Source organism: Pterocles gutturalis, unplaced genomic scaffold, assembly GCF_000699245.1.
Source record: "Pterocles gutturalis isolate BGI_N339 unplaced genomic scaffold, ASM69924v1 scaffold3019, whole genome shotgun sequence".
NCBI lineage: Eukaryota > Metazoa > Chordata > Aves > Pterocliformes > Pteroclidae > Pterocles > Pterocles gutturalis.
The window spans coordinates 18,199-32,363 of NW_010127886.1; the positions used below are offsets into that span (position 1 = coordinate 18,199).

At 45.6% G+C, this 14,165-nt stretch overlaps 1 protein-coding gene across 1 annotated transcript; it reads right to left on the bottom strand.

Moving 5' to 3' along the window:
- Window positions 1-1,434: 1,434 nt before the first annotated feature.
- On the bottom strand, window positions 1,435-5,282 carry LRRC58 (leucine rich repeat containing 58; the record flags this gene model as incomplete). Its single annotated transcript, XM_010079411.1, has 3 exons — window positions 1,435-2,075; window positions 3,553-3,830; window positions 5,154-5,282. Coding segments are annotated over 3 exons (616 nt in total), but the record flags the coding sequence as incomplete, so codon positions are not given.
- Between the last annotated feature and the right edge of the window lie 8,883 nt (window positions 5,283-14,165).

Consider the following 14,165-nt stretch of genomic DNA (forward strand, 5'->3'; position numbering starts at 1 on the left):
CAAATTCCAGTTCTCTCCAAAGGAAACTGGGGAAATGAACAGTGCTGGCAAGGAAATGCAAGGCAAGAAGTTCAACCTGCACACCAAGACAGACTGGAATGTACAAAGTTTCACAGACCTTGTTCTTCAGGTCACATTAAAAACTGTAGTCTCATAATAATAATAAAAAAAAAAATCACTAAAGCTAGTTACAAAGAGTAGAATTATCAAAGTGCTTTAACATATAAAGTGTCAAATATAATTAAGCAGGACCATTAACAGAGAGCTGCCATAAGATATTCAAATAGGTATGTGCATTTTCTGAATGCAGGAGAGGAGCACAGGTTTTTAATTTCCCCCTGAGGACCAAAGTGGGTTAAGAAAAGTTTTTCTTGTTCATTTAGCTTCTTAATACAATGTATTTGCTCTGCTCATGCATTCAAAAGCACAGTTGGATTTGATCCGTCTGAAACTGCATTAAAAGGACTGTGTGCCATGAAATATTAATAAAGGGGCAGCTCTCACTGAGCAAAACACACAACAGCTCCATAAAGTAGGTTTATAGATACCTGTCAATTCATAAGATTAATTTTATAAGCTATTTCTTGTTACTTAAGAATTCTGAGCTATTTTATGCACTTTCCTTTAAACCTAGTTCAAGATAACTGAATGTGTTATTTGAACAACCCAACAGATTGCCAAAGCTATTATAAAAAGATACAAACAAATAAATAAGGAAGAGGTTTCAAAACCACCTTGTGCAAGATGCTCAAACAATGCACCTTAGCCTCCCTACATGGCTTCTCATGTTACGAATAAGAAAAAACATTCTCCACGGCACTTCTCTCAGTGCTTCCAATTAACTAAGCTGCTGCCTACTTTAAGCAGATGACCTTAAAGATGGAAATCAACTCTGTACCAAGCACTGCAGAGCTAGCTGCAGCAGGGGGACATGGCAGTTTAGAACCAAGAAATCAAGACCTTTCTTGCCATTCACAGATATAAAGGCAGATTTGCTCCAGTAAGCTGAGACTCAAAACCGTGATACAGAGCATTGCATCTGGTCCCCTGCACAGGCATGTACGGCCACAAGTCTGAAGTAAAACCACGTCTCAGTAGAACAACTTGTCTGTTTTCTGAAGGCACCATAAAGACAGCAACACTCCAGGTGTAATGGGAAGAGGCAGAGGGAGGAAAAATAACAAATACAGTTAGGAGGAAACATTAAGAGCAGCTTGGTATAATAAGGGTGAAAAAAGGTGGCTCAGTCCTATAATGGCTGTAAGGTCTGTAACAGCACAGAGACACTACACCTCTAGGCAAAGAAAGAATACCCAGAGTTTGGAAAAATCTAGTCCTGAACAAAAAAAAAACCCTCACATTTTTAGTAGATGGGTGTAAAATCTGTAACTGAAATCAAAGGAGACAGCAAAGAATCAACACTATATAAGACATTGGGGTCCATACATACTCACATGGCATCATTAGCCTGTTTCTGATTTACCACAGTGTTAAAATATCTGGACAGCCTCCTTCGCTCTGCAGGATGACTGAAGTCCAGTGAAGTGTCATATATTAAAACCCTTCTCAATCTGCCAGTGAGAACAAAGCCCCTTCCCCAGACCATATGAGGGGGGCGGGGAGGTGTGTGCCTCCCAGACAGCAGGTGTTTCTACCAACCCCAGGCACCCTACAGGCAGTATGCCAGAGTTAGTTCTGCTAAGTAGCACTGCACCAGGCAAGTCTAGGCTTGCTAACATGTTCTGCCCCTTACATGGACTTGAGGACAGTTTCTCATGAGCCCTTCAGGCCAGAGGCTCATGCTTTGCTGTTCCATTATTGCTTCTCAAATAAGTTTTCCTTCCTGTCTTCCTCTCTTGCTCCCTGTTATCCCAGGAGGACTTTCTGCATCCTGCGAGCAGCGACACTGGCTTCGTCCTCCGAGTCAGACTCGCTCTGGGAAGTAGAGCTCTGGGAGGCAGAGCTGCAGGGAGAGGAGCACTCTGGAGAGCACAGGTAGTGCATCAGCGGGAGGCGATACTTCCCACAGAAGTCAACAAACTTGATTTGTCTGACGCAGCTGTCAAAGTAGACACCTGGAAGGGCAGAGAGGAGAGTAGCAACATATAAGACCCCGTGTGGAGAAATCTGTAAGCTCTGCAAGGTTGTTGCGTCTGGTGCAAATGCCTCAAATTAGGATTTAATTGACACAGCACTGGACACAGAAGGACAAGGGATGCTGGAGGAATAGAAGGGACCAGGACACCTATGGAAATGTGAAATTTATTTTTTTTAATAATAATAAAAAACCAATCCTGTAAAACTGTATTTGGTAGGTTATTCAGATCAGCACATTCTACATGAAAAGACACAGGGCAGCTACTTCCAAAGAATTTGGCAGTTTTCTTCTAAACATTAGGCAGAAATCTCAGGTTGGGAATTTGCAAACTTCTTAAATGTCAAATTATTTAATCCACTCTATTTTCAAACTTGTAAAATGTCTTCTACCAGCTAGCAAAAATGCGTTCACAAATAGACCTTCATAGCTCTACTTTTCTTCTGCTTGAGTGAAGTCACCATGCTGAGTTTGGATGCTACTTTCCATGGCAACAGTGTTGCTGTTAACACACAATTACGTTCTCTTCCTGTCACAGCAAGTGATTTTAGACACTGACATTTTCAGAAGTTCCCAGCGGTGTTTTAAGTCCTGGCTGGTCTGGAGTAAGCTTTTATCCTGCCGTGCTAGAGCAACGCTGCAGTACTGTGCTAACTCATAAGGAAAAATGAAAAAGAGCAAAACCAATCCACTGTTATCCAAGCTGCGCAAAACTCTAAAAAAGGAAACATTTCCTTCCATTCCAACGCAAGTTCCAGCCCTTCCGTCTTTGCTTATGAAGCATGCTTTGATAGCGTTCTGTGAGGAGATAAGATAACAGCCTGCATTATGACTGCAGGGTAGATACTAATTAATGGGTTTTTTTCCTTAATCTCCTAAAGGCTAAGTGCACAGATCATTTACTCTGGATAAAGATTAAACGTTAAGCCAAATTAAGGCCAAGTATTCCAGGCTTTTCTATGAAGTCCTCTCTTTCCAGGAACTACACGTTAGTAGTCCCAAACATGAGCTAAGGAAGTTGTTTTTGGCAACTGCCAAGCGCTACAGCCTCTCTCCTCTTTTCCATCCAGAAATTAAGCTTGCTGCTCAGCAAGAGTGCTTGCAAAACTTCTTCTCTCCATTACTTAGTCTAAGCTATTTCAGGGCAGACAGATCGGAAACTTCAGGCCATAAAAGCACAGTGCAGTGCTGGGATGAGCTGCGAAGACTCTGACAGAAACAGTCTTACATTCCCATGCAAATACAGTAAACCAGCACTACAACTTTGAACATCACTCCTAAGTGAACAAGCTTCCTTAAAGACAAGTTTGCAGGAGACCTGGAGCCAATGAAATACAGATAGAATTTGGATGGAACAACACATCTAACCTGACTGAGCTACTGATGTCATGGCAAGTCAGAGGGAAAGAAAACCCATCAGGTAAAAGCAGGAAGCAGAGCAGTGAAGGTGAACTTACCCCCGCATTTAGGATTGGGACAGTTGCTGGCCAAGCTCAGATACCGGACAAGATTCTCCGGGAGATCGCTGGGGGCATAGGGAACATTGCGAGTTTTAATGGTGCGTCCAGCCAGTTCCTGAAGGCTTGGGGGATTGTAGGTCAGGTCACGGACAAATCGAACCACCAGTGGGTTCCCACGCAAGCTCAGCTCTTCTAGGTGAACCAGGTTAAGGATCTCTCGAGGAAGGTAAGTCAGCAGGTTATTGTGCAGGCTAAGGGAACGCAGGGAATGCAGCCTGAGGATGGAGATGGAATCACAGTCAAGATGTGCAAGAAAAATCGTTCCACAACTGCATTACACACAGACCTGACTATTCTCCCCTCTCCCACCAATTTATTTTTCTTTGCCTTTTCTTCCTTTTAAAGTATAAAACCACACTAAAAGAGCTGCTGTTACTCCAGCACACACAATGCCCTAGAAACTTGGTTCAGCTCTGGAATGCCTGTTAAAGAAACACAGTCTTAAACATGCTGCTGTCCCTCTCGGTATTCCCCCCCCACTACATCCCAAAAAAGGTAGCACAGAACAAAAGTATATAAACGAGTGCTTTCAGGGGAGATAATGTTTCCTTGTACCCTCTGCATGCATCACGAATGGTTCTGTGCAATACTTTGAATAAGTCACCTGCTTTCACTCATGCATTAAAGATGATTGCTGGTAGGCAGCCAGCCCTGGAAAACCCCATGTTTTCATTGCTTGCGGCTGCATCACCTTGCGCTCTGATACTACCAGATCTCAGAAGCTAAGCAAGGTCAGGTGAGGCTAGCATCCGCACAGGTGACAAGCAGCTTTTTGGCTTATGGTGGAGGCGGTTCGCCTCTCTCAGGAAGCACAATGCAATGCTCCAGCACAGCATCCAGGGATGCTCTCAAACCAATACAAGTTACAAGACAGCTGGACGTTGTACATCAAGAATAATCCCACTACACCAGAAAATTCCAACTCGGAAAACTCTGTACTGTCATTCAATCACTTCTGCAGTTACAGCTACACACTGAATTCTTCACCTCCCATCTTAGGCTACTCAGATTTTGCAATGTCATTTTGCCCCCATTAAGAAAAGATAAAGCAGTAACTTATCCTCTAGGTCTGTACTGTAGGATTTAACGAACACTAAAACATGCTGAGATCCTACAGTAAGAAACGCCAAGGGAACACAGGGGATGGTACAACAAAAAAAAAAAACACACACAAAAAGACTTTGGGTGAAAGACAAAACAGAGCAAGCGTTCATCACTAAGAATACAGTAGCATGGCAGTTTATGCTTTCTGACTCGCCCAGGTACTTCCCAGGGCTTCCTGTACAAATCTATTCATTCACCTTAAAGTGTACACTTGGTGACATTTTTTTTTTCCATAATCCTTTGATTGAGACTTCCATATTATATATTCATGGGCTTCCTGCAGTGCACCATGCTAAAGATCTTCTTGTTCAAGTCTAGTCACATTAACAAACCAGAGGACAAATAGGTCCTCCCAGGTGCTTTAATCCACATATGCAGAAGAAAAAGTTCAGAGAGTTAATTACAGCTGGTGGCTGATAACAGTAAATACTCACTGTGCTAGCTGAGGTGGAATGCTCTGGATTTTGTTGTCACACAGAACTAGGTAGCTTAGAGAAGGCAGGTTTGCTAATTCAGGTGGAATTGAAGTAATGAAATTCCCTCCAAGGTACAGAAACTCTAAACTGAAAAAAAAAATAGAAAACACTGCATTATTTCATTAAGGTCATTTCCAATTTAATTTAACACTAGCTCTTCTCATCTCCTGCGTCCCTTAAAGAAAACTTACAGATAACTATGTATGAGATAATTTGCTGAGGGGGGGGGGAAGGTGAGTTGCCCATCAGAATTACAACAGAGCTGCTGTTTCAAACGGATAATGTTGAGATTTACCTCCAGCCTCCTGCAGTCACCATGACACCTGTAGGTAGGCACCAGACAACTATGTATTCCTGCACCAACCCCACATGCAAAGCTCCTGCTCGTACTTCCAAGAAGAGCAGCCTGTGCACCTAGGGTCTGCAGCACTGACGCAGCTCCTGCTGCAGCCAGCGGGACCTCTTGGTTTCGGCAGGAGCAAAGCAAGAGAGCAGCGGCTCTCCCTGAAAATCCGGGCCCTGCACAAGCTCTAGTTGCTCTTTATAGTGCTATTTGACTCCTCGGTGACTAACTGCAACCATTCAGCAGAAGTCAGAGGCATCCAGTCCTGCTCTGATACAATTTACATACCAACACCACCACAGCTGCAACAGCACAAGTACACGAAGTACAAGTATGCAATTTCTCAGATAGATTGATTTCAGTACACTGAAGTTATTGAGCCCAAAGCTACCAAAAACAGTAGCTGGGCTTGACTGCAGTTCGGGCCTAAACAAAAGAAAACAAAAAAGAAATCACTGGATGTCCTGCAAAAACTCAGGAGATGGGAGACAGGAACGAAGAGAGGCACTAGATCTCTTCTGCCAGGTGGAGCCCTTCTAGGAACAAAAATCGGCAAGTGCTTCTCTCCAACGTAATAGCTTCAAGTCCCCACTTGACAGAGCCAAATAGTTTTCCTCCCCTGTTCTCAGATGTTGTCCGGAAGAGGAGCAAAGGCAGGCTCAGTTTGGGTATTTCTGGCTGGGAAGGGAGACCAGTGCTACTCACAGTCCAGACAACACTTCTTCCCATGCCTGAAAAAACGCATCCCACAGTCCTGTCTGCAGGTGCTGGTTCAAGATCTCTGATGTGTACTCGGTTGAGCTGCCTAACTCCAGTGTACACTGGCCCCCTCTGATCCACCACGCATTGCCCGCAGGTCAGGGAAAGAGAAGTCATCCAGGCTCCATCAGCCTTTCTTTAAGAACAGCTTATAACCTCCTTGGAATAGGAGACACCTTGACCTCACCCCAGCAACTGAGAAAGGCTATGGATACAACTGGCAAAGAAACACACGACCAAACCCCCTAAGGGACACGTTGGTCAACCCAGAGACCTTCTGAACCCCGCGACTGTGCCACAGCATGTGCAGAGCGCCAGAGAAGCTCCTCCCCGAGGCTTCCCCTGGGATGGAGCAGAAGAACAGTAGAAAGAGACTATTCTGTTCAGCTCTTGCAAGAAACTTGAAACCCAAGGATCCAATGACAGCATCTGCTTGGGCTACAGGGGCCACTAACCCAGCACAAAGGTCCATCTGACCAACAGCGAAGAACAGAACGACAGACCTCTGCAGCACACCAGGAGATGCCCACAGAGCTTGAACTGCCCCTGAATCCACTTACCTTTTTCACGTATGTCTAAATAACTGAAATTTGACAAAGTGAGCACAAAATTAAGCCTTAAACTGAAATTGACTTTATGAAAGGAAGTATCTATACTTGCTTCAGTTGAGAGGTCAAGTGGGACAGCACACTTGGAGGTTTTTCTGAACACACAAGAAAGTACACAGGAAAACAAACCATCACCAAAACCCCACTGCTCAAAAGTAGCCCCTCTTCTACACAGACAACCTCTAGGTGAGGAGTGGGGGCAGGAGGAAGGCTTCTGCGCAGAGGCCGCGGCAAGGGGAGATTATTTTTAATTAAATTTTGATCCCCTAACAAAGCCCTGAGTTTTAACCAAAATTCCTCCTTCAACCTCCATTGTTTCCCAAGGTGGATTTAGGCTGCTTAGCTCTCATTAGGGACTTAACTGCTGACCATACAATTCCTAGGCATATTTTAACTCCGTGCCATTGCTGGAGCCCACACTGAAAACTGATGGGCAAGGGAATTCTAGTAACGTGGATTTCAATGTTTAAACAAGGTTTAGATATGTGCAAGTTTCCACTTCCTAGGAAAAGGGAATAATTAACTCTTAATTCTCTGTGTTTGAAGATAATCATGTCTGTAAAGCCACATTGTGTAAAAACACATACTACCAGTGTAAAAACACATACTACCAGGGAAGGGGAAGAGGGGTGCCAAATATATAGCAAAAAAGGTCTTTGGAATTCATTTCAAAGTGTGAAATGCATAAGTTTCAAGAGCAGCTCACTGCACACCCTAAGCCAGCAAAAACAGTGCCTACAAACTGCTTACAGCTTTCAAATACATTATTTGTAAAGTTTGTGTAATGAAAGCACTCAGTAATGCCAGCTAGGATATAAAGCCCCAATATCAGACTACAAACCCTCTAACTAAAAACCCACTAAATAAGATAACTCCTTCAGTGACTGTCAAAGGGCTTCTTAAAAATTGTTTGCTTTTTACCCATCTTCTGACTCACCTTTGTCACCTTTGTGTCACCTTTGTCAGTAGACTAACAACTCCCTGGGCCCAGCCTAGTACAGCAAATTCAGAATTTCCGACATCAACTTAAGATATGGATTAGATGGTAAATTTATTTCAAAAGCATAGGAGAGAGGTTTTGAAACTATAAAGAAACTCATTTTAAATACAGCAATGTTAGCCTTATAGCTTCCACTGAAACACTGCTCCGTAGGCAAAAGAAATCCGTAACTCTCGTCCCCCAAAACACAATTTTCTAGAAAGAAGGATCTAGCCTTCTGGCTGAGCAAGATGGAGAAATTAACAACAGTCATTCCTGCATCAAATCAAAGTGTCAGGAACTGTTTGAGCAAAGCTAATCACAACACAGGCAGGCATTTTCAAGAGTCACAACCCTTTTGTAATGACCACTGACCACACCACTGGGGCCACATTCTGTTCCCAGCTCATCTCCTGGCCTGCTTTTCATGTCATACTAAGCCCCTACCTGGAGGCCAAAGCAACGCTGGCTCTTGAGCTGTCCTGCTCCGGGGACAGTCTGCTGCTCCATAAGATCAGCGAGAGCACTGCTTGAGCTCTGCCCTCCTCACAAAAGAGCCTGCAACAAGGCAATCCACAACATTTACCATCGTTTTTCACAGGAGGACTATAGCAGAGATGGGACTGAGCTTAGTGAATATTTCTAACTCACCTTTCACACTCAGGCCCAGTTTTTCTGACAATCATTAATCTGTATAGTCATTTGGAGCAGCCAGCTACAGTCTCATGCATCGCTGTGTACACAAGAGGGAGAGCTGGAATTTTTTCCTACTTTCAAAAGTCAGTCCAGGAACTGGACTTAGAAAAGCCAGCCTCCAACGAACATAAGCTCAGTTCCTATTTTTGAAGCTAGAATAAATTATGTACTTCCAACCTGGCTACGCAGACTCTGGCTAAAGGAGTTTCAAGAAGGGACAAACACTAACAAAATCCATCACAACAAAAACTCGAAAAAAACTCCATTTGACAGAGTAACTAACAGGGGCTCACACTTTCTCTCCTGCCTTTTAGCAATGTTTACAAACACACAAATAAAAGGCCAGAGTCCCTTTCAGCCTCATACCCAGCAGCCCCCCTGCTCAGCACAGCCAGTACTAACTGCTGACGCGCAGTAGCACCCCCACCAAGCCCAGCCAAGCCCACCATAGGTCACTGCTCCCTAGCAGGGGATTTCACAGCACCGGGCTTTTAAGGGAATTGAGAAAATCCTTTTACATATGGGAAGGGAGTAGGGTAATGCTCGAACAACTGTGGATCGATTCAGGTGGTGGCAGCAACGTGTCCTCGAGGTTTCCAGGTCATCATACTGCACGAAATTAATCAAAAAGCCCCAAAACACTCAGTAAACAAGAACAGTCCATTCTGAGCACTAGAGGTATTTCCGATACCCTATCAATTCATAGTCATCAACACTTTCATAGTCATGTTTCAAGGGAAGAATGTCTCCTGGCATAGAAGATACTAAAATTTTCAATCCACCCTGTTTCCCCACAGATGCTTCTTTGAATAAAATTTAACAGCTGACATCAAACAGATGCATCTAAATAGGTAATCTAAAAAGAAACAATGAGCCTGAAACAGTTCCAAGTCTTTTTAAGATAAACTTTTTCGCAAGAAATTTCCAAGAGAGTTTTGAGGCTCATGCAAGGGAGGAATTTAAAAACAGCCCACAATACACTCCTGTTAGCCCTGTTCTACGATTTGCTAATTCCTAAGAGAACTGCATAGCCTTTGCTGACACGCAAATTTAAGATCAAACGGTCGTCTGAAAACTATTTGCAAAACGTTTGAAGAGGGGAAGAAAAAGGGAGGCAGCAAGCAGATTTCCTAATGCTGTATCTTTATCAAAGCTTCACTTGCCGTTTTTCCCACACTGTAACAGCGGTTCTTAAGCGTATGCTTGTCTAACATGCTTAATACTACCCACAAATAAAAGCAAATACCCTGGTTTTCATTGCATCTAAGCCTTTACACAAAACTTGGATGAATCCAGTCAAGCGTTTGAGGCCTTTGATCCCAGCCCTTGCACAACTGGGCTTTACTACAGGAATCTGCACAAGGAGGAAAGGAGCATGCATGGCAACCAGCTGGAAAGAGCCTGGCTCTGTTCCAAGCTCCTGGTGCTCTACTGAGCGTGAGAGTATTCACCAGAAGAGTAAGACTAAACCTGAAATTCGCATCAGGAGATTCAAGGTATTGATTGCATTTCTCTAAGCTCTTGAGAATTTTTCCCTATACAGGACACTGCAAGACATTTCCCCCAGCGTGCACACTGATGAGGGCAATCTCTGCACCCTCAAGCCAAAAGTCACAGTGAAGATCAGAGATATATTTTACCAGACTTGCCAAAAAAATTAGGTCCAGAACAGGCACAAACAGACGACCACATTTCTAGCTCAGCAGCTGTAACACACAGTGCCCCTCAGCGCATCCCCAGCTGGATCAGCAGAGGAAGAACCCACACAACCAATGCAGCGGTGGGATGTCTACACAGATCACCATTCAGGAGCTGCCGGGGCTGCGAATCGAGTCTGAGTGAGAGTGACTGACCCTAACACCTCACACTGAAAACACAGCAAGGTCAATGCTGCTGGGAGAACTACAGAAAAGATGACACGAGCTAAGCTCATCTTTTATCTGGCAACAAACAGGAAAGTCATGCAAAGAGGGCTGCTCTCACCCATCTGGTGCATTTTCTACTCTAAATTCACAGCAACAGCCTATGCTGCAATTCAGGTCTTGCACTGCACTGACACTGCTAGCTGACAGTAACTGGGGGCAGTGGGCATACAGAAGGAGCCGGCACAGCCTCAACATGATCAAAAAAAGCCCTCAGCAGGAGCCACAGTTACCTTTCTCAGAAATGTAAGAGGCTGTTGCAGGTCACCATAGACATTTATGGTGGAATTCAGAGGAAAGCATTTCATTTTCCTAATGGAAAACATGAAGCAAAGGCTATTCATCCTTGGTGCTGGCATGCTACGATCAGCACCACCCCGCTGCCATCACCAGAGCAATCATGATCATCCACTTACAAAGCCATGTGAAGGAAGCTTCAAGCACCAGGATGTCTACAGGTGGTCCTTCTACAACAGCCTAGGAGGTAACCGATAATCAGGTAAAAGGCACTCACTTTTCATGCCAGATCTTGCACTCCACACAAAGATCTGTGTGGACAAGGATGAGGCAGATGGCTGAAGCCGGAAAGAGGAAGACAAGAAAGCAGGACTGGCTGTGGTTCATATCACTGTTCATTAACTTGCCAAATCACAAAGAACATGCTAAGGAAAAGTTTTTGCCCAAAATTACTGTCTCCAGCTTGCTGCAAAGCTGTAGATTTATTATCTTCATGTGAGTAACAACACATGGCACGTGTCTTTCATTCCAGGACCTTGCTTTTGCAGTTGCCAGCATGTTCCTTCCTTGGCAGATCAAATCCATCAGCCTTCTGCTATTTCAACCTCACCACATTGACTCCTTACCTACCATATTCCTGGTCTTCATTAAAACTGATATGCAACCCCTTCAAAAACCACAACAGGAAACTGTACAGGGTGCAGAGGAAAGACGTGAGGCTTAACTCTCAATAATTTTTTTTTTTTTTTTTTTTTTTTTGAGATCTCATCAGAGCCCAGATATTCCCTGGAAACATAAGTAGTGTTTCTAGATCTCTGCAACTCTGCTCAGCTCTATAATCAGTGACTGGAGCAAAAGGGAAGCTGCCAGGGTCACAGGAAGAAGAAAACTGCTGGCCTCTGGAACTCTAGTAGCGGCAGGAGGAACATGTCTGGTCAAAGTGCTGCCTGCATTCCTCTGTGGTCTCAGAGACCACGAGACATGAGAAAAATTTCTTCTACGGGAAGTTGCATATGGAAAAAGGCTCAAAGCCTTGGCTTGCCAGCAACAGTGAGATGGACACTTGCAGCTTGAGCTGTGAGGTTAACAGAAGCTCCAACACCTACACCAGGTCCTACCTCCCAGCCCAGAGCTCAGAAACAAATAGATGTCCCCATGCTGCCCTGCCACAACAGCTGTCTCTCCTCTGCCCTAGCTCAGGCTCATTTTACCCACTTCAACACTACGCATGCTCACACTGCGACTCCTCTCTTGCTGGCAGACAGGAGGTGGGTCTGGCAGCGGTTTCTCTCCGGTATATATTCGCTATCTTTTTAGCACGGGTGTCAGGTCACTTGTTATCTGTCTCCCCAGTGAGGCACAGATTCGCTATCTTGAGGTAAAGTTCAATTATATTACGGTGAGACATTAGCAGAAGTTCAATGAGTTAGCAGTGATCACACGGGCAGCAGACACAAGCTGAGTCTAGTCTAGTTTTTCTACCTGACACATCACTTTGTAACGATAAATAGATAGTTCAATAGCCTTGTCCGCATTTGCCCTCTGAGAATTGTCATTCTGGGGTTCGAGCATGACCAGCCCAAGAAAAGCTGCAGGACAGGACAAACAGGAGCCCTGCTTCAAGGCAGGCCAGAGGAACAACGCAAAAAAAACGCAGCCGTATTTTGACACAGCCCACTGGGGCACCACGCACAGCACTACACAGCCTGGTACGTTCCTGGGGTCAGCAGCAAAACAGAAAGCAGGGCTGAGGTTTGTTTTCTTGAAGGGGGGAAAAGAAAAAAATTTTAAAAATTAAAAAGAGAGAGAAACCACAACCACAGATGAGAGTATATAAGCAGCAGCAGGGAGCCTCTGCCTCAGAGATGGGCACAACAATTAGATCCCAATCACACCCTAGATGCTACCAGGCATGCCATGCAGTCAATGTGGATCATCTCCCACACACAACTGCCCTCCTCCATTGGCCTTCTCTCCCATTAAGTTTGTGCCGTTGTCCCCATTTCCTGTGTTATCCCTGAATCACCCGCTCCTGAACAGAGAGAAAGCTGAGGTTCCTCCTCACAACAGTCCCAACCCAGGACGCAGCCCAACTCTGCTGAGAAGGCCACGGGCATTCTCCAGAACTCAAAATGCCTCATAGCATCTCTCAAACTTATCTTAACACAGCATCGCTCCAGATCCTCGACAAGCGCACGCTGTGCCATCTGGGCAAAAGCCAGATACCCAATTGTATTACACTGCAGTGGACAAAACCATTTCCCACCAGCACCCAGGCAGTTCTAGTACCTCCAATGTAGGACCCTGGGAGACAGCACCCCACATACAACATCCTGTGCTTCCACTGGATGCAGCTCTGCTGAGAGACGAAGGCAAATCCAGCTACTTAGGGTCAAGGTTGCTGGAATTTGTGTAAGACAGGCTGGTTCTGGCAAGTCCCTTGGCAAAGACCTGGGGTGAAGAAAGTTCAGACCTAAAGTCTTAGCACAGAGCCACACAGGGGCTAGGCTGAGGCTTGAGAAACCAGCAGCACACACGGAGGTGCCTGTGTGTAACATGTGAGGCAGAACACCACCTCTGGCTTGCCCAGGAGGATGGCAGGTGTCAGAAGTACCTATCCCAGGTCAATGTGGGCAGTCAATACCCAGTCCTACCCAAGATCTGTTCCCGCCCCACCAATGTTCCCAACTGCCAGCTGCAGGTTTCTGTCATCAGCCTTGGGTGGTTTGATGCAGTTCCAGAGCCAGCATCCCACTGCACCTGATCACAGCCTAGGGCTCTAGGCTTCAGAAGGTCTGTCAGCTGCTCTGTCAGATCTACATCAGCTGGATGGGTGGAGAGAAGTACAACAAAAACCCAACCATGCCAGCAAGCACCCTGACAAGACTGGAGCTGTACCAGCAGAACAGCCCTGTTGTTTGCATAAGCCACAACCAGATCTTTATTCTCCTGTGCAGTCTATCACACAACCACGAGCTGCATGAGACCAGGGGGTTTATTTCGCTCTCGTCTAGAGACCTGTATTAAAGCAAAGCAACGGAGCACCTTCTGCACGTTAGCACTCATACCAACCCCACCGCCGTTAGCAGAGCCTCCCCTGCACCAAGGCAGCCCGGGGACTAGGAGATCCTGAAAGAGTCGCCCATTTTGGGAGCGCAGAAGGCCCATCGTCTGCCTGAAGAGCGGCTCTGAGTTTTGGTACCTCGACCTGACCAAGGGGAGGGAAGTCACACGTTAGTAGCAGCGGTGCTTAGAGACATCTGGGGCCGGACAACACTCACGCCCCGAGCGGGAGCGAGACTCAAGGCGTGTCGCCGGCGGTGCCCCGCTCTGCGGCAAGAAAATCCGGTTGGGTTTGCCTTGCAGCCGCTCGGGGCTTTCCTCGTCCCCCCGGGCAAAGGCCCGTCCCGCCCGGCGCCCTGCCCT